This window comes from Poecilia formosa, unplaced genomic scaffold, assembly GCF_000485575.1.
Source record: "Poecilia formosa unplaced genomic scaffold, Poecilia_formosa-5.1.2 Scaffold158, whole genome shotgun sequence".
Lineage (NCBI taxonomy): Eukaryota > Metazoa > Chordata > Actinopteri > Cyprinodontiformes > Poeciliidae > Poecilia > Poecilia formosa.
The window spans coordinates 682951-706080 of record NW_006800097.1 but is presented as its reverse complement, the minus strand read 5'-3'; the positions used below and the strand labels follow the sequence as shown (position 1 = coordinate 706080).

The 23130-nt window shown below is 38.3% G+C and overlaps 2 protein-coding genes across 7 annotated transcripts; both read right to left on the bottom strand.

Moving 5' to 3' along the window:
* Positions 1-256: 256 nt before the first annotated feature.
* Positions 257-10769, bottom strand: LOC103146422 (germ cell-specific gene 1-like protein). The gene is made up of 7 exons (XM_007564338.2): positions 9806-10769; positions 6182-7224; positions 4268-4453; positions 3532-3591; positions 3287-3445; positions 3009-3120; positions 257-2706 (listed from the first exon to the last, which is right to left on the bottom strand). The coding sequence occupies exons 2-7, from the start codon at positions 6375-6377 to the stop codon at positions 2118-2120; spliced, it is 1302 nt and encodes a 433-aa protein (XP_007564400.1). The 5' UTR covers positions 6378-7224; positions 9806-10769; the 3' UTR covers positions 257-2117.
* Positions 10770-12358: 1589 nt separating this feature from the next.
* LOC103146421 (epsin-1-like) lies at positions 12359-22600 on the bottom strand. Of its 6 annotated transcripts, none has more exons than XM_016677570.1 (11): positions 22495-22600; positions 21849-21997; positions 21654-21759; positions 20772-20927; positions 20018-20146; positions 19145-19265; positions 18852-19027; positions 17762-18668; positions 17444-17725; positions 15315-15461; positions 12359-14918 (listed from the first exon to the last, which is right to left on the bottom strand). In XM_016677570.1, exons 3-11 carry the CDS (start codon positions 21720-21722, stop codon positions 14905-14907), a joined length of 2001 nt encoding a protein of 666 aa, XP_016533056.1. In that variant the 5' UTR covers positions 21723-21759; positions 21849-21997; positions 22495-22600; the 3' UTR covers positions 12359-14904. The 6 variants fall into 6 exon arrangements, with proteins under 6 accessions (XP_016533056.1, XP_016533057.1, XP_016533055.1 ...); XM_016677571.1 differs by having other exon boundaries at positions 17444-17989; positions 18134-18668; XM_016677569.1 differs by having other exon boundaries at positions 17444-18401; positions 18432-18668.
* Between the last annotated feature and the right edge of the window lie 530 nt (positions 22601-23130).

Below are 23130 nucleotides of genomic sequence, written 5' to 3'. Positions count from 1 at the left end.
GCACAATTTTACATGTTTGCTGTTTATGTGGTGAATATGAAAATTAGCGTTGGTCCTGCATGTTCCTTTGTAATATATTCAATAAATGGAAACAATAAAATTCTGATAAAACGAGGTTTTAGAATTTGTTTGCTTTAATGTCAAATAAAATGCAAAGACATATTTGAAAAAAGGTTCACAAGTATTCTGTTTGTTGTCATTGTTAGAAGACAACAAACAAATGTTTGTTCCAAATCAGTTCCTCTGACTGAATTCCTCAGTCAGAGGAACTGATTTGTGTTTCAGTTTATGAAAAATCATAAATATTTATTAGAAAAGCAAAATGCTGTGGTCAACATTATTCTGCTGCTAATTATTGTTACAGGAGCTGGTTACTGCCCATATGGTTGAGGTTGCATAACTGCTGCATTATCTAACCTCCTAAATTACATTTTTAATTACTGTCCTCATACAGTGCCATTCGATAACTTTAGAGTTGACTTTATCTCCGCCTCACTGCCTGAATTAAATCAATCCCTCTCTCTCTTGCTGTCTTATTTCCATCACTGGTAGAGATTACTGACATAATCTTCTGTCCAACATCTAAAAACATCTGTCTCAAAATCCAGACCTCTCTGCCACAGACATCTCACTTTTTTCAGTATTCCTAGACAGACTTTTTCACGTTCTCAGAAGCAGAAACCAAACCATACAGCAGCAATCACACTCTATAATTTTCCCAGAAAGTTCTTGACACTGCTTAGCAGTTTGTGTTTTTTGAAAAATCTGTGTTGATTGAGAATATTTGACCAAAACATGCATCCTGTGTCGTCAGTTTATTTGAGATTGGATCGTCAGGGTCTCCGGTCTAGGAGAAAAAACAATGAAACTCTTATTCTGTGGGACACAAAGCTTTTCCCAAGCTTTTATAGAGTCCATCTATCTGACTCTGGGTCTGCCCTAAAATGCCCTGAGAGGGGGGCACCCAGGGGTCAGCCTGACCAGATGTCCAAAGCGCCTCAACTGAGTCACCCAACCCAACCCCCACCCCTCTAAATAAAAGAAATAATACCATTTTACCCACATTTTTTGCAGAACTCTAATAAAAATTAAATCAGAACAATTTAGTTTTTTTTATTTTTCAGACCTGCACTTGTTGCAACAGGAGGCAGCAGGGCATCCATGCCACGCTAAATTCAAAACGTCTCTTGTCACTTTGTCATAACTACATGTGTATATTTGCAACTGCTGTCATCTCCATAAGTGTTTCTGAACAGTTGTGGCTAAAAAGTACATGACTAAAATCAATTGCCCTGAGAAGATGTAATTTTGAATTCTGATTATCTAAATCAGTGATAAAACACATTCATTCACATAAAAAGTCAGTGTAAGGCTAGTTTTACACAAGTAACCTGGTTCAGTTGATAATGATGAGTAAACTTAAAGACGCTGCTGTGAAATGTCCACTATGACCAGCTTGTCACATGTATTCACAAAATCTCTTGGATTTACCAGTCTTAGATTAATTACCAGCAAATGTCCTTATATGAGTATGAGCAAGATTAGGCTAAATCTAAAGCATTACAGACAGTTCTCTTAAAATATATGAAATCTTTGGTGTTTGGTTTTGTATACTTGAGGCTATAGTTAAATAAATTATGGTATAAAGCCAGATCATTTATTGACTGAAACCAGAAAGAGGGCACTTCCATTTCACCATGACTCTAAGTAATAGATGAGTTTGACTTCAGAGCTGTACTTGTGTTGATGTCACCGATAGTTCGCCCCACGTGACTTTTTCTTTTTGTCTTTTTTCTGTACCACTTTGAAGATATTTTATTATCTTTGCTGTAGGTTTACTGTGACAATACTCACCAGCTCTTCAAGAAGACTTGAGAGATATTTATTATGTGACTGCAATACGAATAAATCCAAACTTCAAACTTCAGAGGCATGACAAAACATGATAAAAAAAAAAAACTTTAGTCAAGCCATTTATGTTTGGAAATCTTAGTCTAGTGATCATGAAACTGACACAGCTAACATCTAAAAACTCGAAGACAGTTTATGTACAAAAAACCTAATACAGGTGATTCTTCAAGTCTTGTGTTGTTTTCCAGTCTTTAGCCCTGTAAGTCCTAGCAGATGGAGTCCTCTCTTTCCTCCTGCAGAGTGTAATCTATCTCATCCATCTCTCGCTCACACTCCTCACATCCTTCTGTGGCGCATCCCTCCACAACTACGACCCCGTGAGCGTCCACCATTCTTCCTGTTCCCATTCCACCTCCTCCCATCGCCCCCATTGTCCCACCAGTGCTTCCCATTCCCATCCCAACTCCACTTCCTCCAACACCTGCTCCTCCTATGGTTGTGCTTCCTCCAGCTACAACTCCTCCTGTTCCCATGCCGATGCCCCCGACTCCACCTCCAACCAGCAGGGCCCCACCAGCACCGCATGCCAAAGGTCCAACCGCCGGTCCCACTCCTCTTGGCCACAGTGGATCCATGAGGGCCCCCTGCTGGCCGAGATGAAGCAGCTGGCTGACTGAGTAAAGCCCTCCGCCTCCGGCTCGAACAACCTCCTCATAGGACGGGGCGATGGTAGCAGCTCGGGCTTCCTCCAGCCTCAACCTGGCTCTGTGCTTCATCTCAATGATGGTCTTGGTGTACGAGTTGAGTGTTGCCACAGCCGCTGCCATGCAACAGCTGAAGGAAAGCCATGCTAACCTGAGACATGAAAAGAAAACAACACTGAGCATTGCTTTTATTTAATTTCCCAATACAACGTGATACGGTGTTATAAAAACAGCAATGCCCAGAGATAGACCTGGACTTTAAGGGACTCCTCTGGAAATTATTTAAAGTTGGTTTCTTATGAGTTAGGACACTGATTGGTTACTGCCTTCATTTTACAGAAAGAGACACAGGATGTTTTTTTAATAGCTCTCAAAAACCAGTGAGAGTCAGAGTAGTTCTTCTAAAAGCCTTGGACAATATCCAATGCAAGGAGATCAGAAAAACTAACTCACGCAAAAGACCATCCATAGTCCCAAGACTGTGGCCTCCAGTCTTTTGGTCCGATGCTCACTGTCATCTGAAACACTGTGGTGTACATCATATGGGCTACCATCCCCATCATACCTGACAAACATGGGAATCATTTTAAAAAAGAGATGAGGAAAGAAAAAATGACCTAACATAGTGTATAAAAACAGAGATAAACTTTTGAACTCCAGTGCGTCTACTGAACCACAACTGACCAGAAAAATACAATCAAAAAATGTTTACAATCTTTTTCACCGCTGACCTGAAAGGACGGTGCACATTGCAGCGAAGGCGTTGATCTTCAGGGAGCTCATCTCCTTCTTGGCACAGAGGCACATCGCTTCGACACACATCAGGAGGAAACCCATCGCCAGAAGACTGATGTACATGAACTCACTGATCACAGACAGCCACAGCACACCTGCAAGTGTCAACAAGAAATAATATGTTTATTATTGTTTATTTTCTATAATATTTGATATAGCCAACAACTGTTTTTGTAAAAACCTTGTGTCTCTCCTGGGGTGAGTTCAATGAAGCTGCGGCACTTTTCTTCCTGATCATCTCCTAAAAACAAGATGTTAATTACAACCTTAAGTCATCTGATTCCAAAAACTAATTTAATGAACAGATTTAGATACTGTAAACAGTTTTAAAATAGACAGAGCACATGCAGTGCAATCACTTCACCTTCTGTCAGTTTTACACATTAATTCTGGAAACCTGTAATATTTTATTCTGATCTAAGTTGAGTGATTTCTACTTGGGTTCTGCAGGTCTGTACATTATATCAGTTGCACTAACCACACAGTTGTTTCTGAACATCAGACACCTTCGTCTTCATTTTGACTACATAGCTGCATACATTTCAGTTTATATAAATGAAACTTAAAGACGAAGAAAAGTATACGGGTTCCAAGTTTGTCATCAACTTTATTTTCATGTTTATGATAAACAAACGTTACTTTTTAAAAAATCATTATAATATGCATCCTTCGAAAACACATTTCTTCTGATCAGTTATGTGCTTTGCACTCCCATAAATAACATACAAAGCTGCATTGGAAAGAAATTATTCAGTTGGTTCTTAGAAACTGTTTTTAGAACCCAGATTCTTAGAACAAATTCCCACAAGATTTCAGGTTATTACTGCTTGTCTTTTTCAGTTTAAATACAGATGAGTTTACACATTAAGTAATCATCTAAACCTGTTTTCAGCCTCTTGGCTGTCTGCCTCACCAACCTTCATTGTGTTTTTCACAGGAAAGCCAGAAACCCGTGTGAAAATATCTCAGCATGTACTTGTCCTCGCCCGTTTCCCACAGATACTGCACGGCATTGGCCAACTGCTTTTTCCTTATCAGGGCCAGTTCCTCCTTCTGCTGGGGAGACAGCGTCACGTTGGACTCCGGGTTCGGGGTGGGAGCCTCTGTTTGAGAAGGAACAAATCCAGATTATATGATCTAAAATGATCTAGAAACGTGGCTTTTGGTTGTTTTAAGTATTCCTGTACAGTAACTACAGGAGTTTGAGAAAATTGTATGAAGTGATGATCCATTGAATGACATCATGTAAAGCTCTCAAACCCTGTTCTTAAAGTCAGCTGTGGTGTTTTTTATTACTTTGCAACATACTGAGATTAGAGCATACATGGGATTATGTGAATTATGTATGAAAATGTCTACATTCAAAGCTTCGCCACTGAGCTCTCAGGTTACCAATTTAACCTGTTTATTAAATGACTGGCTTGGGGATTATTTTTCCACAGAGAACGCCCTGCAGTTTCACATTATGCTGCTGCATATAATGTGTTGTGCACAGCTAAGAGATACCACAGAGCCTGTGTGATATTTGTCACAGAATGCTACATGTTTACATAAGTTAACATGTTAAAGACGGGTCTTAATTATGCACAGAATATCCAAATATTTTGAGCCAAATGGCTGAGAAAGGTGTAAATTTGTGCACCAGTTAAAATAGGTTCTTGTAAGAAATTGATTAAACCATGAAAAATAAATTCAAAACATTGCCCACATTGAATGTAATATTTTTCTTTTTACAAAACAACAACCAACAAATTAATCTGAGTTAAAAAAAAATATATGCAAACTGGCTGCATATGTGCACAACCATAGGATAATACTTTTTAGAAATATCTTTTGATTCATTTTCACAATTTGATTAACCTGGGTTTTAATCGACCATCAATTAAAATGAATATGATTATTCAGAAATAAAATTCTAGTAGGGATATCCTGCCATTTGCTCATTTTTGTAATTTAGTGAACAAATCTAAACAAAAACGGTTTCTGACAAATAAAACATCCAATCAAGGCTAAGATATCCTAAAGCCTGGACGTTGAAAGCAATCTGAGCATCAACAAAGAAATATAAAGCATGGCAGTGGCCCTATCATGGTCTGGTGTTACATTTCATTAGGTTTAATTTAAGTTTTTGTCAAGATGTGTGAGTTTATGAATAATTACAAAAGTATTAATCATGATTTCTAGATTACATCACAAGAACCTGTCAATTTAACGAGGAAGGAAAAATGTTTGAGATTCACTGTATATTATTTAGTAAAAATATTCTAAGACGCATTAGACTTTGAGGGTAGAAAATATTTGACTTGGTATTTGAGAACATGATACATTAATTAAATATCATTAATAATAAAACTTTTATAAAATTTATTCAGTGTTTAGAGGTTTTGGAGTGCTTTAATGATACTTAACCCTTTCCTGTTTTAATGAAATGCTGTCCATGTGTTTATTTCCCAGATATGAAAGTTGAATGTTTCTGTAATTTTCTGTTTTTCCAATGATTGTTTTTTCTATTTTGGTTTCTTGTAACAAAGTTTCCATGAACTATGATTCTCAAAATGCTAACAGTCAACAGGGCCACGACAACACTGGGTGATCATCATAGTTAAAAGGTGGGTTTTGTGTTGAGACAGCGCTGGTTTGCTGGTTAGGTGTTTGAAATTTAGGAGGGTTTTTTATGATGGAAATATTCAAATGTCAGAGTTAGAAAGCTGACTCTGAAAATTGACTCCCAACTCAAAATGAGCAATAAAACATCTTTAAATGTCAAAGAAAATCTTTGAAAGATTACTTGCAGCTGGTCTTTTGATCATCCCCAGCCCTCGCAGCCTCACCTGTTGTGTACGGCTGGCTGTTGTTCTTTCCACAGTTCTTCATCTTGACCGGTGACAGGCAGATCGGCTTCACCACTTTGTGTGTCCCTACACACCAGTAGGAACTGCAGAAGGCTGACACGGACATCGTCAGGGCCAGAGAGGTGAGACCCAGGGACAGCAGGGTCCGGTTACGTCTGGACATTTTCTCCAGCATTGTTACTGCTCAACCGGACTGAAGCCAGAGGAGAAACGTGGCAGGCGGCGGGTCGGTTTTACCTCGATGGCAACCGGTTTTGGTGACCTATTGGGATGAAGGTCAGCAGGCTGAAGCATCCTCAAGATCAAGATTAGGACTATTTGTGAAAAGTAAGAAGCATGGAAGGTTGATTAGAAGTTTGAGAGTGACTCATGGAGGGCAGAAGAGGAGAAAATAAGGAGATTAAAGATGTTTCAGAAGAGAAACAAAAGTGAGGAAGATGAGCAGTGGTGAAGAGTTGGAAGGAGGGCGGGATCTGAGGAAAGATATCTGATGAGAGGTCAGAGGACAGAGAGGGAAAGAAAGTGTTGAGTTTTAATCAAGTTGCGGCAGATGTGCCGACGACTGGAGGTTGCATGAGGAGCTCCAGCTGTTGCGTCCTTATCGAAGCTGGAGGATCCCAGCTGTAGTGTCTGTTACAGAAACTTGGGATTTAGCAGGCGAACAAAGCAGGTTATCAGATTTAAATTTAAGATCTTTGTTTCTTGAGAGTATTACAGCACCAGCCGCCTGTCTAGCTGTGTTTCATGTTGCCTCGAGGCTCCTCACATATCCGTCTTCCTGATGAGTTCTTCTTCCCGCTCCAAGGCAGATTTAAATCTTAGAATCCGGATTTTACATCTAATCAGGTCCAGCCTCATGGTACATCCCTCTTCTCAACCTGTTCCCTCACCTCTCCGAGAGGGATTTGGTTAAAGAAGGAGTGATTAGTCCAGGATCTCAGGCCTGCCTCTGGGTCCGGTAAATCTGTTTTAATCTTGGGTAAGGTGGAGGAGATTAATGCCCGGTGACTCTCATGCTGTACCTATCATGAGAACAAGAGAAGAAGAAGGTTGACATCTGGCCAAAATCATCAAGAAAACTTGAAGCATATCCTGAAAGATTATAAGTCTGTAACGTCAATGTAGGCATGGCAGATTAACCCGAAGTCTACTGGGATTAATCTTTGGTTCTTGAAGATATTTCACCTCTTATCTGCAAAGCTCTAAGGGAAGCAAAGTTCATGTTGGCTCATCGGTACCTTAGGAGCTGTTGTGCTGTTGACCTATTTATCCATCTGTCTATGGTGGAACGACTAGATTGAAAATGTAGTCTTGTGAAAACAGATTTTGGTGCGATAAAACGAAGCTTTGCTCCTTAATGCAAAGCTTCATCAGCCTTCACATGATGACTCATAGAGAAACAACTCATTGTTGCAATGACTTGTTTTTTTTTTTTTACTGAAAAGTTAATTCAGTGAAAAAAACTTTTGGTAACACTTTATTTGATGGGTGTGTATAAGACTGACATGACACTGACATAAACATGAAATAACACCTGAAGAAGTCTTTATGAATGTTGTCATGAAGTGTCATTCGGAAAATAATGACACTTTAATGCAAAGTTGGCACTTTTAATGGACTTTCGAGGCAACTTTTAAAGCAACTTTGCATTAAAAGTGTCATTATTTACCGAATGACACTTCATGACAACATTCATAAAGACTCCTTCATGTTCATGACAAATGTTATTTCATGTTTATGACAGTGTCATGTCAGTCCATTCAAATAAAGTGTTACCAAACTTTTCACTAAATTATCAGTGAAAATTGATCATTCATCTTTTTCTTCTCTAAAGTATCCTTGATCAATAGCTGTCCAATATTTCCAAAGGCCTTTAAAAGTTTTTCTCTGGACTTCGACCGCTTCATAAGTCTAGTTTCAGCTGACCACCTAGAAGAGAAGACTAGTTTTAGATGATTTAGTTTGAACAATCTTATGAATTGTGAGTTACAGTAAAAGCTCCTCAACTCAAAAGATGAAGCAGTGTTATCTCAACAAAGCAGCTTATCAAAAAATTTTATAATTTCTCTTGCTCAATCTATAAAAATGTCTAAATTTTAGAGATGCACTGATTGGATTTTCTTAATTTCAGATTTTATTCGAACTTTGAATCCAACTGAAAATCCCACAATTTTACCCCTTTATGCATCAAATCCTAACCTTTATCTGGTTCTCTTACTTGACGATAAAATATTTCAAAAAAGATTTATGTTGTTACCATGAAGTTAACTTTTTTTTTAAAGAATAGAAACAGTAAAAAGAAAGCAAAAAGTGATCTGATGGTCAATGGTTAAAGATAATCAATAAAAATGTTGACAGCTCTGATCACTGGATGATGCATCTCTCAGGTCCTGTGCCTGACACTGTGGGTTTTTTTTTTTTTTTTGTAGGTGTTAAGGTTCTGTTAGGTTTCACACTTTGGTTTTTATTCCCCAATTCCTAACTCTGCTCATCTGAAGTGGACCACATCTCACGTTGCTAAAGTAAGGCATTCATATGGACAGGAATTGATTGAAAGATCAGCCAAAGTTTAAAACAAAGTTAATATGGACATCAGAAACCATGACTTATTAGTCAAGACTTCTTCAAGACAACCTTGCTCCTTTAAACAAATTAAAAATACATTTATGTACAGCTCTGCTAATAATCCTAAATGAGCCTAAATCAGTCAACAAAAATAATAACATTAAACTTTGTAGAGGACATGCAAACAGCTATCAAGAGGAATGATTTTAAACCAAACTGTTTAAATCCACAATGAAAAGATAACAAATTTTGGATGCTAACATCATTTATTTTTCCTGTTTTTACAATGAATTAGAATCGCAAACCAATAAGATTCATTCCTCAACCTAACTACGGTAATTATTGTGTAGCTTCTATCAACCGTAAGATTGTTTAATAACTTTGCAGAAGTTGGTGCAGAGGCATTCATTTCTGTTGCACAGAAACTGTAATCTGAACAAATATGTTTTTGAGACATATTGAGCAAAACAATAGACTTTGTAGAGAACATGCAAACAATTATCAATTAAACAATTATGTTGTTTAATTTAGGCAATAAGTGAACTCCACTCTCTAACCACTCTCTTGTTCAAACAAATCTAATTTATACTTTTACTTAAGGAGGTTCTGCTAAATTTTTTAATTAACAATCTTGGCTACTAAAAATCTACATGTGCAACAAGACACCTGGTAATTTCATTTGTTTTAAATTAAACGATCAATTGTTCCAAGTTGATATGAGCAAAACATTTTTTCCCAGAAGCCCAACAGTTTGCTGGCTCATCATTCAGGTTTTCCTTTGGGCTTTTTCACACATTTGATGTGACTTTGCGATGCATTTTTGAATAAATAACACCAATGTTCACATGAAATAACATGCAGTAATGTGTTGGTTGATCTCTTCTGTAAGCATCTCATCAGAATGAGCTGAAATCTTTTCCCTTAGGGGTGGGATTAGAAAATCCAGCTGCAGCTGGAAGAGCTCAACTTTTTTGATCAACAAAAAATCTCACACAGCAAGAAATCATCGCAACAAATTAGGAATGAAGTGTCACTTACCAATGCCTGTAGGCTAGACAACGTTCACTTTGTGTTTGCCTCTACCTTCTTGAATAATAGATTCAGGTTTCCTGAATTGTTCTCTTGATTCCTGCATCGCTCCTGGTTTCCAGTAGAAACCCACCCAGATTCGCTCTAATCCGCCCAAGTCCATCTGTTACTTTCCCACCCCTTCGCTCTTCGTACTGCATCCATCCCTCCATCATCACAGCTTTTTCCTTTCTCTTGTTGACTTCATTTCTTGTCTCTCTCATCCAACCTGACCCAATATGACTCATTTAACGGCGTGGTATGGAACAGCTGGGAGCTGGATGAGGGCGTTAGTGATAAACTCTGATGGTCCGTGCTGCTTCTTAAGCTTTGACCCTTCAACACAATTCAGTGCAGCTGCACAGTTGTGGCCAGATGTTTACACACACTAGTCAGGGATCTGATTGTCACGGTATTATTGAACTTTTTTTTCCACGTTGTTAGGTTATAATACACTTTGCGCATTTGTTTCAGTGAGGAAAGATGCGGGTCTTTGGGCAATTCATTAGCAGAATAAGGGAAGATTATGAATTCAAACAATAAAAAAAGTTCAAACCACAAGACAAAGTTTCCTCTGTCAACAAAATGAAGCTTTAAGTCAAATTTTGAGAAGGTATCGAAAAGACAATGTCCCATTTTGCAGGCTAGTGGGGGAAATTAAAACACATTCTATATTGTATTATGTTAAAAAGCTTTTGTGTGATATTTACAGTATTCAGACAGTAAAAGGGTAGAGGATCCACGAACAGCTACCTCAAGGACCAGTAGCCTCCAGAAATGGGGGAGCCATGCTACTGCTAAACCACAAACTGTCCAAGCATTATCATGTTTCAGGTGTGAAACATTACACACATCCAACTTTATGTCATTTATCCAACTCAGAAGTTGCTGATATTTCTTAATTTACAGATGAAAGCGTTTTCAAAATGCACCTTAAATCGAAGCTGTTTCTGAGTTATGATAGAAACAAGGAATTCAAAATTTCACTCACATAAACCTAAAGGTTGTGGTTTTGCTATAGCAGAAATGCATGAAAATTTAAATAATTTTGACCCACAAACAGAGTTCAGAGCCACTACAGAAAACCAGTCACACCAAAACATTAACCATGAAATCTAGAGGAAAGAAACATTTTGACGTAGCACAGCTTAAACTCCACAGGTTGGTAAAGTTACACTCATTTTATCTCCTCTATTACTTGCCAAAGAGTCCATGTAAGCAAATAGGATTTCAGATTCAAGTTGTAATAGGCCATCCAAAGATGATAAATTTTAAATGACAAAATTGAGAACAATGAAGGTTTATCACACAGATTTGATTTCGAAACAAGACTGTTAACGCCTTATAACACATTTTCAGTTTAATCTTACTGATGCTTAATTAATTAAATGGTTTGTCATCAGGATGGAAAATACTCATTATGTTTCCATAATTATAATTATTATGGATCTGGGTTGCTAAAAAAAGGGGAGCTTTTCCTGTGGATTATGTTATTTAAGTTGCTTGAGTAAAAATAGGTAACACATCGACTTGACCGACCCATTTTATCCTGATGTGACACATCTCTGTGCTTTTAGACTCTAAGCTTCTTTCTCCATGAATGTAACAACTGAGATCCGGCTCAGCTGGATATCCTGAATTACTCAAAAAACAATTATGTAATGGCCTCTTTATTATCTTACACCTCTGGAATATTCAGGACATGCACGTGAATGGAAAGGTTCCTACAAATAATAATTTTTATTAAAATATTGCATTTAGATACAGTAATAAATTAGTATTTCTTATTGATTGACCTTAAAGATCAAAACATAAATGCTTGTTTTGAAATGCCAGTTTTGAAAGGGACCTTAAATCACAATTAATTAAAAAAATATTTACTTACTGAATAATACAATTTTATATATTATAAACAAAATTGGTCTTACCTCAAAATGTGAATACACAGACTAATTATGTGCTGAAAACATGAAAACGTGGTGGTGTCGTAATGGCTCATTATCGCCCTCTTGCGGTGACTTCTGATACTGACAATATCAGATGTTAATGTAAATATAAAATTGAGCTCAAAATTATAGATTTAGATCTATAATTCATTGAATGGAGATGTTCTCTTTTTATGATAGGATATGAAAATGTACCTCCTAAAATAAAATAATGTACTATAAAACAAGGGGTAAAAAATAAGCCTTTATCGGGTCCACATGAATCAAATGAATCCTGTGAATGCTGTACTTTTTTTTTTTTTTTAAATGTTTCTACTTTTTATTTGATTTTGTCTTTTAGAATAAGCTCCATCTCTCTGGTAGAAGGTCACAAGAAGCATCTTCATGAAGCTATTTAAGCCAAAGGGTAACTAATAGTGGGCAGGGTGACCCAACCTTTTCCTTAACTAGATATTTTGCCTCTCTTTTGTTTAAATAGTAAAACAAGACAAAAATGTTATTTTCTCAATTTGATTACCAGAGATAAAAAATGACTTTGCACTGTTTTGAAACACAAATTTTGACAGAGCACACTATATAGGGGCAACATAATCCATTTTATTTCTCAAACATACTGTACACTGTCACAGTCTACAACACACTTTTAAAGGTAAATACACAGCAAAATAAATGTATCTCATACAAAATAAAATCTGAAAATCACTCAGTCTACCTGCCTAAATCCTCATAGTCTGAACAGACAGAGGCTGACCTTCTTTCTATCTTTACACAGACCTTTCATCTGCTGTGTGAGGCTTTAAAGAGCAACCTTCTGTTTAATCATTTAGGATGAGCAAAACCTGAAACACTTAGATTCCAAGTGAGCATAAAATCAGATTTCATTCAATCAAAATGTTTAATTTCATCCACATCAAGCAGAACATGAACAGGTAGCCCCCCCGAGTTGATTAAAAGAATGCAAACAGTTTAAATGAAGCAACCTGTGAGAAGTTGCATGGCTCAGTATAGGTTGAAACTTTCATAACTTTCAGTCCCTTCAGCTGCTGCTGTTCAGCTCCACGTTGCTGGAACCAGAACGACATCAACTCAATCCCTTTATTTACTCTTATAGCAGGTGTTTTCTAAAATACAGAATTTTGTTTCACTCACTCACCAAAACTGTAAAGGTCAAACTCACTCTTACACACACACACACACACTCACATATATACGATAACAGGATGTGCTCAGAGTGCATGCATGTAACAGAAAGTCATTTGTTGGGACATACAACGCAGACATGTTCCACTGCACGATGAATCCTATCAGAGAGGATAAAATGAACACACCTACAGTTACCGAGCTGAATTTTAAACCAGTAAACTGTCATACAAGTTCACCTGATCTTCTTTTGTTGGAGGCCGCGGCTGCATCAATAATTTACGAAGCAATAAATAAATCAATAAATATATCCATAAATAGTTAATCTTGATTGTAACACTTTGATATACAGTATAATTCAAGGTTTAGCAGTAATTACTTCCACTATTTACATCAGCACAATATATATAGAACTATATACTGCACACCTGCACAGTGTGCACACACGTCACACACACCAATGTCCTGTGAACACATGCACACTTGAAGAAAACAAACATGTAACAAAAGAACCACACAGATACACAGTTAATCTAGTGTTTCCCCAAAGACACTTGAGTGTTTCCTTTCCCAGATAGATTTAATGGTTTATCCTGGCGACTTATTTTAATATAATAATTTTTTCACATCATCAGCTGACATGTTTTTCATTTGGACAGTTAAAGGAATGGATGAAATACAAAAGGGAAGGTTTTAAGAATAATGTACCATTTCATAAGCAGATTCTGTTCATTGTGTCAACAGACATAGAAGTGGAAACATGTCTTAAATAACAACGTCATGGTCATAAAACTGAAAAGCTCCATAATGGTTATTGTTGTTTATTGATAATTAATAACAATTTGGTTTGACTCAATTAAAGAATCTGTTAAAGCAAGAATGAATTGGTATCGATTATGATCATCTCATTTGGTTCACTGCCTGTGATGTTCTCACTTCCTGTCTGTGGAGAAACACTTAGAAATGGATTTACACCTGCTGAGTTTGCTCCAAAAAAGCTAAGTGCAGCGTCTCCTGTTCCTAAAATATTGCCCACATTATATTCTGACTCCAACATTCGCAACCCCATTTGTGTCGCAGGTGGTGGCATTCCATATTTTGGAGCGTCCTGAGCTGCCTGAAGAACATGCACAGAAGAGTGAGGCGTTCCCAGAGCGTGTAACGGTTCCCTAAACTGGAGCGTTTCACCAGAGGGACCAGCAGCTCCAAAAGAAGAATGAGTTACACCAGGAGTGGGTGCCAGGCTGGGACCAAAGGGGTTATAGTTTGAGGCTAAAGTTTCAGTGAATGCCCCTGATCTGGCCAAAGGACCAAATGTGATGCCTTTGGATGTGCCTGGGAAATGAGTGTGAGCGGTAGGAGGAGGCGGGGGAAGGAGGGAGGGAGGGGTATGCAGTTTGAAGCATTCCAGAAAAGAGACACCAAAGTAGAGCAGAGAGAGAAATGAGAACATGTCGGCAGGTTACTACACCACTATCTACAGAGAGCAACTTTACACACATCTATATGTGACAGCAAGACCACAGAGGAGGGACGAGTTGGTGCAAAAATGATCACAATAAGCGTTTCCATAGAAACCCATTAACAACTGTTGGTCAATCTTAGCTTCTTTCTATTAACACTTCCTTCTGAGGTGCTTCTGAAAATCACCATGGAAACAGCAATGTTTTTGGTTCCCAGGAAAATGAATCATGCCTCCTTAATAATCAAGTGATCTGCATGTGATACTCCACACAGGTTGTGTCCTTAAGGGTATTTGTGACCCAGAGTGATGCTTTTTTTCTGACCTTACCGATGGCTTGTGTTCGGGCAGCGAGTGTGTTGATGAGGGGCTGTTGTTTGGTTTTGGGGTTCGGGGCAAACAGATCGTCCACGTCAACCAGTGACGCCCCTGTAGAGCCCAAAAATGAAGCAGTCTTTCTACAGATCTCCTCTTCTTTTGATGTTCGCTTTCCTGAAATCAAATAAAGGTCCAATGCTACTCTAAAAGGTGTTTTCTTTAGGGGCCAGGTCAGAGAGGAAGAGAGAGCAAAGCGGAAGAGAAGGTTAATTGGTTAAGATTGTTAGCTGAATGATGGCTAAAGTACAGATGATGTGAGGAAAAAGGGTTGAAGGGAAAAAGGCTTCACATGCAGAAGCTTTACTTTGAGATGAAAATCACAATGACAGAAAAAATGGTTTTACGCACAAACAGAGCCACAAACTTTAGATTACAAAATCACAATTTGCCACGTTGCACTAGGCAGCAGAAAAAAAAAAAAAAAGTATTTCATTAGACTACTCAGAGGTACAGTGACATAATTAGAACAAAGCACATCAGACACAATCACAGTATGCTTCATTAAATGATGGATGGATGACAGAAACATGCATAAAAAAAAGCCATATTTTACCTGCACCATCACCACTAGCATTACTTGGTGCACCCCAGGGCTCGTTGCTTTTGGTTGCTCCGTCTCCAAATGGGTCGCCGGAGGGGGACACGTCTGAGGGCGGAGCTGGGGTTCCCCATGCATCATCTGAGGAGACTGGAGCTGAAGCTGAATGGAAAAACAGAACAGAAGTACATGTTTAAAAAACAGCAACAGCAAAACCCAACCTGAGTCCAACCTTGAAGTACAAAATATTCATTAGGATATATTAACCCAAAATAAGTGATAACGGTACACTAGTTTCCCAAGATATTGGATGTAAAGATAAAATTACTCCTTTTTATCAATTTTGTTCAGTATTTTGTAGGATTTCATTGAGTCAAGGTTCTATACGGAAAAACATATTCTCTTACAAAGTAACCTTTAATTGTGTTTTGTCAAATTTGTTACAGTATGTGATATTTTACTGTAAATATGTAATTGAAAGAAAATAAGTCTGAGAACCAAAAGCCAATTGTAGGAATTCTGCAGTGACACACTTGTATACAAGAGTTTGACTTGAAAGTAACAGAAAAAAAAAAAAACATTTATATTAAGACCACATAACCTCCAAATGACACAATGGAGAATAAATAAAGTTTGTAAGACAAGCATTTGCTGTTTCATGCTAAGGTTGTTCAACAAAAGGTAAAGAAAAAAACCTCAACAACAAGTGAACATGAGAGTCTCAAGGCAATGAATGAAACAAAGATCCAACACAGACAGGCTGCTGTCTGAACCTTCTGACAGTAAAAAGCCTAAAATCCCTCAATGGCATAACATAAACTGGCAGCATCTTGTAACTGTGTGTGTATTAGCTACAGTTAAGGATAACCAGTGGGTTTTCATAAATGAGGCAGCTGTTTGGAAAGATAACACTACAGTCTGTTATCTGTAGGGTGTTCAGATGAACCCTTTCACCCATGCTCCATTAGGAGCATGGGTGAAAGGCTGCAGTCATCTGTAGGGAAACTTCATAACACGCAGCACAAATGTGGGTTGCACCCCAAGTGGTCAATTACCCCAGATTGTAGTTTTATAAATACTATCCATTGATTGTGAAAGCATAAACTGCCCACAGGGCTTGTGAATTGAGCTAAAACACACACGGCTTTAGAAACACACACATCTTCTTGTTCATAAAATACTGCGACTACGAGTAAAACCTTGAAAAAAGAAGAAGGAATATCTGACAACAGACTAATTCAAAAAACAGAGTAGGCTGTTGAATGCTTCAATTTCCTCTCTAATTCAAATAGTTGCATGTTTAGTTCAGTCTGATGAGTCTGCATCCATCACTTCCTGTAATATCTGTGAAGGACACACCACCTGTTCTCTTGTTGGAAACACAGGGACACAAAGCAGACAGGGGCATAAATGTGTTTAGAAGGAGGAAGGAGACAGAAGCACCCAGAGAAAACCAAATACATCAACAGAAAGATTGTGAAGTCCACTGTGGTTCCCAAAGACTGAAAGTGGGAAAGCACTGCCTGCTTGACACCTGATGACAGATTCATAATTCAATTCTCCCAATCTGCACTACTATCTGCTCAACAGCAAAACCTGTTGGGAATCATCCCACTAGGACAGGGGCTCCCAATTCCAGCCTTGAGATCTACTATCCTGCAACTTTTTGATGCATCCACTCTTAAGCACACTTCAATCAAATACTCTCATCAATAGTCTCATCAGCATTAGTGGTTCTGGTCAGTGCTGGAAAACAAGCTGTTCATTTCATTCAGGAGTGTGGAAGAAGAGAAGCGTCTAAAATTTGCAGGGTAGCAGCTGTCAGGGGCTGGACTTGGGTCAACCCCACCTAGAGTCTGTGAGTATTTCAAATGTTTGCACTGACAGCATCATAAAAACTGAAGTTAAATTCTTTATAGACACTGTTCACACCACAGCATTATTCTTCCATAAACCTCCAGTGAAGACTGCATATCACTAAGAGAAATCCTCACGTCCAACAAAGCTAAAAATAGTACAATTAAATGCTGGAATGTTCAAGAAGTCTATGTCAAGGCCCTTACTAAGATATATCCAGCTGCTGATCAAATTGGAAATTTAAACCTCCAAATCAGGTTCCAAGAACAGATTTAAATGTTTCTTACCAGGGGCTCCCCATGGGTCATCGTCTGGCTTGGTTGCATCTCCAAATAGGTCAGAGTCATCAAGTGGTGAAGAGACACTTGGGTCGTCCCCCCAGGGATCGGCACTCTTGGTTTCCTTTGGAACACTCGGTGCCCCCCAAGCATCAGAGCCTTTGGCAGGCGGAGAACTGGTTTGAGCTCCCCAAGTATCTGCAGTTTCTTGGGGTGAACCTGCTGCAGGGGCACTGAAGGGATCTGAAGCTGCCTCTGTTGGTGGACTGCATGGCACTGTAAATGGGTCGTCTTTTGATGGTGATGATGAAGCAGCAAAGGGGTCACCTTTTGATGTTGTAGAAAACGGATCCTCCTTAACCGGCGTTGTTGGTCCACCAAAAGGATCACTTTGAACAGGTTTGGTTGGTGATGAAAATGATGCTTTAGGTGGCGTTGTGGGACCAGTGAACGAGTCAGCCTTAGATATTGTTGCTTCTACTAACAGCTCCTCTTTAGGGGGTGTTGATACTGGAGCAGTGAAAGGATCATTTGCTGGGACACCAAAAGGATCGTCTTTTAAAGCACTAAACTGATCATCTTTTGGAGCATTAAATGGATCATTTTCTGGAGTACTAAATGGGTCACTATTGGGGGCTTTAAACTGATCGTCTTTTGGTGCACTAAAAGGATCATCCTTGGGTGCATTAAATGGATCATCTTTTGGAGTATTGAATGGATCGTCCTTTGGAGCATTAAACGGATCGTCCTTTGGAGCATTAAACGGATCATCCTTGGGTGCATTAAATGGATCATCTTTTGCAGTACTAAATGGATCATCTTTTGGAGCATTGAACGGATCTTCCTTTGGAGCACTGAACGGATCTTCCTTTGGAGCATTGAATGGATCTTCCTTTGGAACACTGAACGGATCCCCATTGGAAGAACTGAAGGGATCTGATTTATCTTTTGGGGCAGTGAATGGATCAGGTTTGTCTTTAGGTGCAGTGAATGGATCTTCTTTGTCTTTAGGTGCAGTGAATGGATCCTCATCAGTTTTGTCTGCCACAAATGGATCTTCAGTTTTGGCTGGAGCACCCCAAGGATCTGTACTGGGTTCTTTGGCAGCTCCCCATGGATCGGATTTCACTTCCTCCTTCTTCTCCTCCTCTTTCTCTCCGCCCCATGCCTCACTTGCTGCATTTTCGGCTTTTCCTGCATCCTCCCATTTAAGCTCATCTTCGCTCATCTTGGCCTAGAATAGAAAGACAAAGTACCCATCAAAACAAAGTTAGACTGTTGATCAGAAAGTTATCTCCCCTTTTGTTTTGTTGAGGAATCAACTTGCTTAATTTCTTAAGCTCAAGTAATCGTAGTTAAAATGTACAAACTTTCCCTGGCTACATCTGAGTGCATAATCGTGTTTTGTCTCACTCACTCGTCTCTCAGTCTCCTTCTTCTCTGCTTCTTGTCGAAGTCGCTCCTCTTTGCGGGCAGCAAAAGAAGCAGTCAAGTCGGCCACAGATGGAATGTTGTCCAAGCATGGAAGTCCTGAAGCTCCAGGAACATAGACTGGTTTGTAGTTAGGATCCTTGACATTGTCTGTGGATGATGCTAGTAGGAAGAGATAGAAAAAAATGACCAAAATATGTATAAGATGCTGACACAAGTAAAAGAAACAAGGGAACCAGAAAGTGTTCAGCGGTCATACTTCAAGTCCGAATGTCTTACCAGCAGAACCTTTGGATGTCTTTTCTCTGGTCTTCATAGCAAACTCTCTTTCTTCTTTCAGTTTTTCATCATCCTCCATAAGAACAAGAACGACCTTGGCCTTCTCTCTTACATTCACTCCCTGTGACAAATTTAATGATATTATTCCTTAGTTGATTTGACAAGTTACAGACTAGGCATGAGCCAGTTGGAGGTATCAAGGTTTAGCAATGTTTTAAACAGGTAAGCAGTCAAAACTGCAAGTATTTCATTTCCTGCTTCTCCTGTGGTTCATGCAGGTGAAAGTTCCAGGGTGATGAAGTAACACAGCACTGAACCTTGGCCAGAAAACAGATGATCATTATTGTTGAAACTAGAGGGGTACCACCTATCAATTTAAGGTGACACGGTTTATAGTTGGCAAGCAGAAATCAGGATGTACATATTATAATATCATTATAAATGTAATAATAATGATATGTTATCATATCACCAATTACAATAACTTTGAACTTTGATTATCTTGTTGTCCATACCATGACACCATGAATAATTTCACCAGAGGTTAACATATCATCATACTCTCATATCGACCCAGGTTTAGTACTGCAAATATGGAAGAAAATGTAAAGAAAAACATATAAACTTTTTCCAAAATAATGTTTATCTTTAATAATTTATATTTAAAGTCTGCAAAGCAATCAAAACCATGAATGTTTCTTCTAAAGGCTTTTACTGAGTCAATCCAATATTGCTTAACATCAGGCCTAAAGGTTATGAAGGTAAAAGGCAATGAATATTTTAGCACCAATAATGGATACTCTTAATGCAGTTCAATAAACTCCGTACTGGCTGAGCAGAATGCTAAATGCCTCAGATAAAAACAAGCTTCACCTGATCTTTCCCATCCTTTTCCACAAAACGATATTCTGTGAGAGCTTTGACAATGTAGATGTTTTCTTTCATTTTCAGCATCACACGATCATCACCAGTCTTCAGGAGGTACTCCAACAGAGTCAGAGACTGGGAAGAAAAATACAACTCAATTAACTCATTACTTTAGCAAGTAAAGCTGCAGATCAGCTGGAACAGTGATGACATTTTAGCCAAACAGATGTCACAATTATGAGTATATCCACAGCTTAAATAAATATCTATGGTGTTGATTAGGACTTCAAAGCACATAGCAGTCCTTTAATACACTACTAAGGTTTATGAAATTATTTAGATGAATAAAATAAAAAGTGCAAATAGTAGAATGTTGGTGTTTTGAACAAAATAATTAAAAACCTGTTGTCACAGCAACTCTTTCCAATGAAAGCATCATTTGAAAGATGCTTTAATTGGATTAAGTAATCCAACTGAGGAGTAGTGTTTGCAAAAATTTTAAATGCTACGTCGTCATTTATTGGTATTAATTTACAAAATGCTTCTGGAGAAAGAGCTGCTTTACCGATGTTGAAAAGGAAAAATCAATCGATAATGTGTTGGATTCCACATTTCAGGCATTAAAAGATTAAAGCTGTCCTGTAAAAAACAGATCTCAATGCTAAACAATTACTTCTCCAAGAACAAAAAAAATGTTCAAGACTGTCAATAAAACAAATTAAATTTGTTTTAATTTGCTGTTTCTCATCATCGTCTTCACCTTGTGAATATGTCTCCAGTTCTTGTCATCTTTCAGGCGTTTCCAGAGCATTGTCATGATCTCGCTGCAAGCCACCGCATTATAGGTGAGATCAGAGATGTCAGCCATCTGAGAGCTGGAAGGACCCCATGGATCATTGGATGTCGCTTCTCTAACCTGCAGAAAAAGCAAAAGGAAAAGTGCAACGGTGCTGCAAAGCAAAGGGAGGAATAGTGTTGCAGCAGCAGCTGAAAAGAAGTAAAGAAACAATGACTTCAGCACTGTGAGAGATTTGTCTGCAGTGTCATTTTACATTGCAACCTTAAAACCCCTCAAGGTGTAGCATTATAGCAAGGTGTAGCAAGAAGATGAAGGTGTATAATGCTACACCTTCACCTCAAGGTGTAGCATTATAGCATTTACTGTAGAAATTCTGAACTGAATGTGTTTTTTATATTTCCTTCATCTTCAAGATTTCCACTCTAATTGCTATTTGGCGCTCTGCTTTTATATTTCAATTAGTTTTTGAATAGCAAGTTAGCTAGTTCACCATTTAAACAATCAAAAGTCTATGAAATGCTTGAATATGAATCTTGATTCTACCTCAATCCAAGTGACATATAATAAAGAACCTGAAGTGAATACAAATTTGTAAGACTGTGAATAGATACATTTCTGCATGCAGATGTATTATTAAGTCCTTCTGTTAACAGAATATTATACGTTAAACTGATGAACAACAACAAATACAGACAAGTCAAAAAGCAGAGGTTGCTTTTTGAAGAAAGTAAAGACACAAAACACCTTCATGTCAGGACCAACATAATCACTAAACATTTAAAAAACTGTTTGATGCTACCTGCTGACTCACATAAAAACAACCCAAAAACGTGTTTCTTTTACCTTGACCTCAGCCTCAGAGTAATTCTGGACCAGGTTCTTCAGCTGCCTTCGAAGCATTGAAGACGTCATGTTGACCAGCGGAGGTGAGGGATGCGACCACCACAGTCTGTTCAGGAGAAAACACATCAAACAATGCTGGACAGATCCAAATCCAGGCATATTTAATCACACATATAAATAGATAACGACAGATACCTTGAGTAAATGCTGCCTCTTTTGCTGAACTGTTAGCTTAAATTGCTTGCGTGCAGGTTGTAGATCAGTGACCTTTCATCTTGTTGTTCTCTCTGCCTCCTGACTGTACTGGTTTTTGTATCAGGGTGTCAGAAACCAGATACCAGCAGCTGCAGAGATGCAACCAGTCATCATTAAAGATGCTGCGCCAACGTTTGGATAGACCAGATAATTATGACAGTGCTTGTTCCCTTCTGCGACAAACACAGATCCTCACCTACTGTAGGTTTGCCAACTGTTTTGCTAAGCTATGAGCTAGTTAGCATGCGTGTAAGAAAGAACAAGCAAAACCCTGGCATATTATAATAAAGCAGGATGTTAACTCTAAGCTAAGGCAGCTACACGCAGATGCACTGACAAGAATAAAATTGAAGAATCATATTTCAGCACCTCGGAGAGCGACTCAAGACGGGGCGCTACCGTCGTCAACATGGCTAACGGTCTACCCTTGGTTTCAAGTTTGCAGGAATTAGTTACATGTAAAATAAAATGCGAATCAAATGACTTCTTTTATGTCAAAAAACAGGCACTGTAAATAGTTTATAGTAGCGACAAATGGTATGGATATTTTGTAAATAAAACGAGACGTATTCTAGAAAACACTGACCAGAGATATTCAGATATCTTCGAGCAGACGACACGAAGCTACGGTTTCCGCTTCCGCAGATATCAGCACCTGTCTGTCCACGCCCCCAACCTAGCCGCCCACTACCATCCAATACTGCTACCTACTATTTATTTATTTATTATTTTATTAATTTATTCTTTGGATAACCGTTTTTTTTCACTCCATGACTACAATGTAAGCATTAAGTACTGATAACAGCTTGTTTAACGCCAAGGTGAAGTAAAGAGGTCTTCTTTATGGCAAGCCATTGTAACATATAATTAAACCGGGGGGAATTGCCCAATGTCCACTGGCTTTCACTTGCTACTCCTCTTATTTGCACGTTGTTTTTTGTTTGCTTGTTTTTCGTCTTATTGTTTACTTTTATTTTCGAGGTTCCCTGTTATGGATATGTCATTGTCTTTCCAATACACCGTGTTATTTGAATGTTAGCTTGAACATGTTAAATGCAGTCAACACAAACCAAATCTAGTTCTTCTACATGGTTTATGTGTTTAGGAATGGCAATACAGCTGAGATGATTTGAATTTATTTGAAAAGACAAAGCATGTAACTGACAGATTTAGTCTTTTTAATTATTTTAGATATGACCTAAACACAAATGAATTGCTGATC

Bases quoted from the DNA above. Each gene is read 5' to 3' on its own strand.
- LOC103146422 (XM_007564338.2), bottom strand. From the start codon at position 6,377: ATGCTGGAGAAAATGTCCAGACGTAACCGGACCCTGCTGTCCCTGGGT. The intron at 3,121-3,286 runs GTCAGCGGTGAA...CATGTTTGTCAG, and splicing joins AATGTGCACCGTCCTTTCAG to GTATGATGGGGATGGTAGCC. The intron at 2,707-3,008 runs GTGAGTTAGTTT...TTCATGTCTCAG, and splicing joins GACTATGGATGGTCTTTTGC to GTTAGCATGGCTTTCCTTCA.
- LOC103146421 (XM_007564337.2), bottom strand. From the start codon at position 21,722: ATGACGTCTTCAATGCTTCGAAGGCAGCTGAAGAACCTGGTCCAGAAT. The intron at 19,028-19,144 runs GTAAGACATTCG...TCTTCCTACTAG, and splicing joins GACATCCAAAGGTTCTGCTG to CATCATCCACAGACAATGTC. The intron at 18,669-18,851 runs GTGAGTGAGACA...TTTCTATTCTAG, and splicing joins AGAAGGAGACTGAGAGACGA to GCCAAGATGAGCGAAGATGA.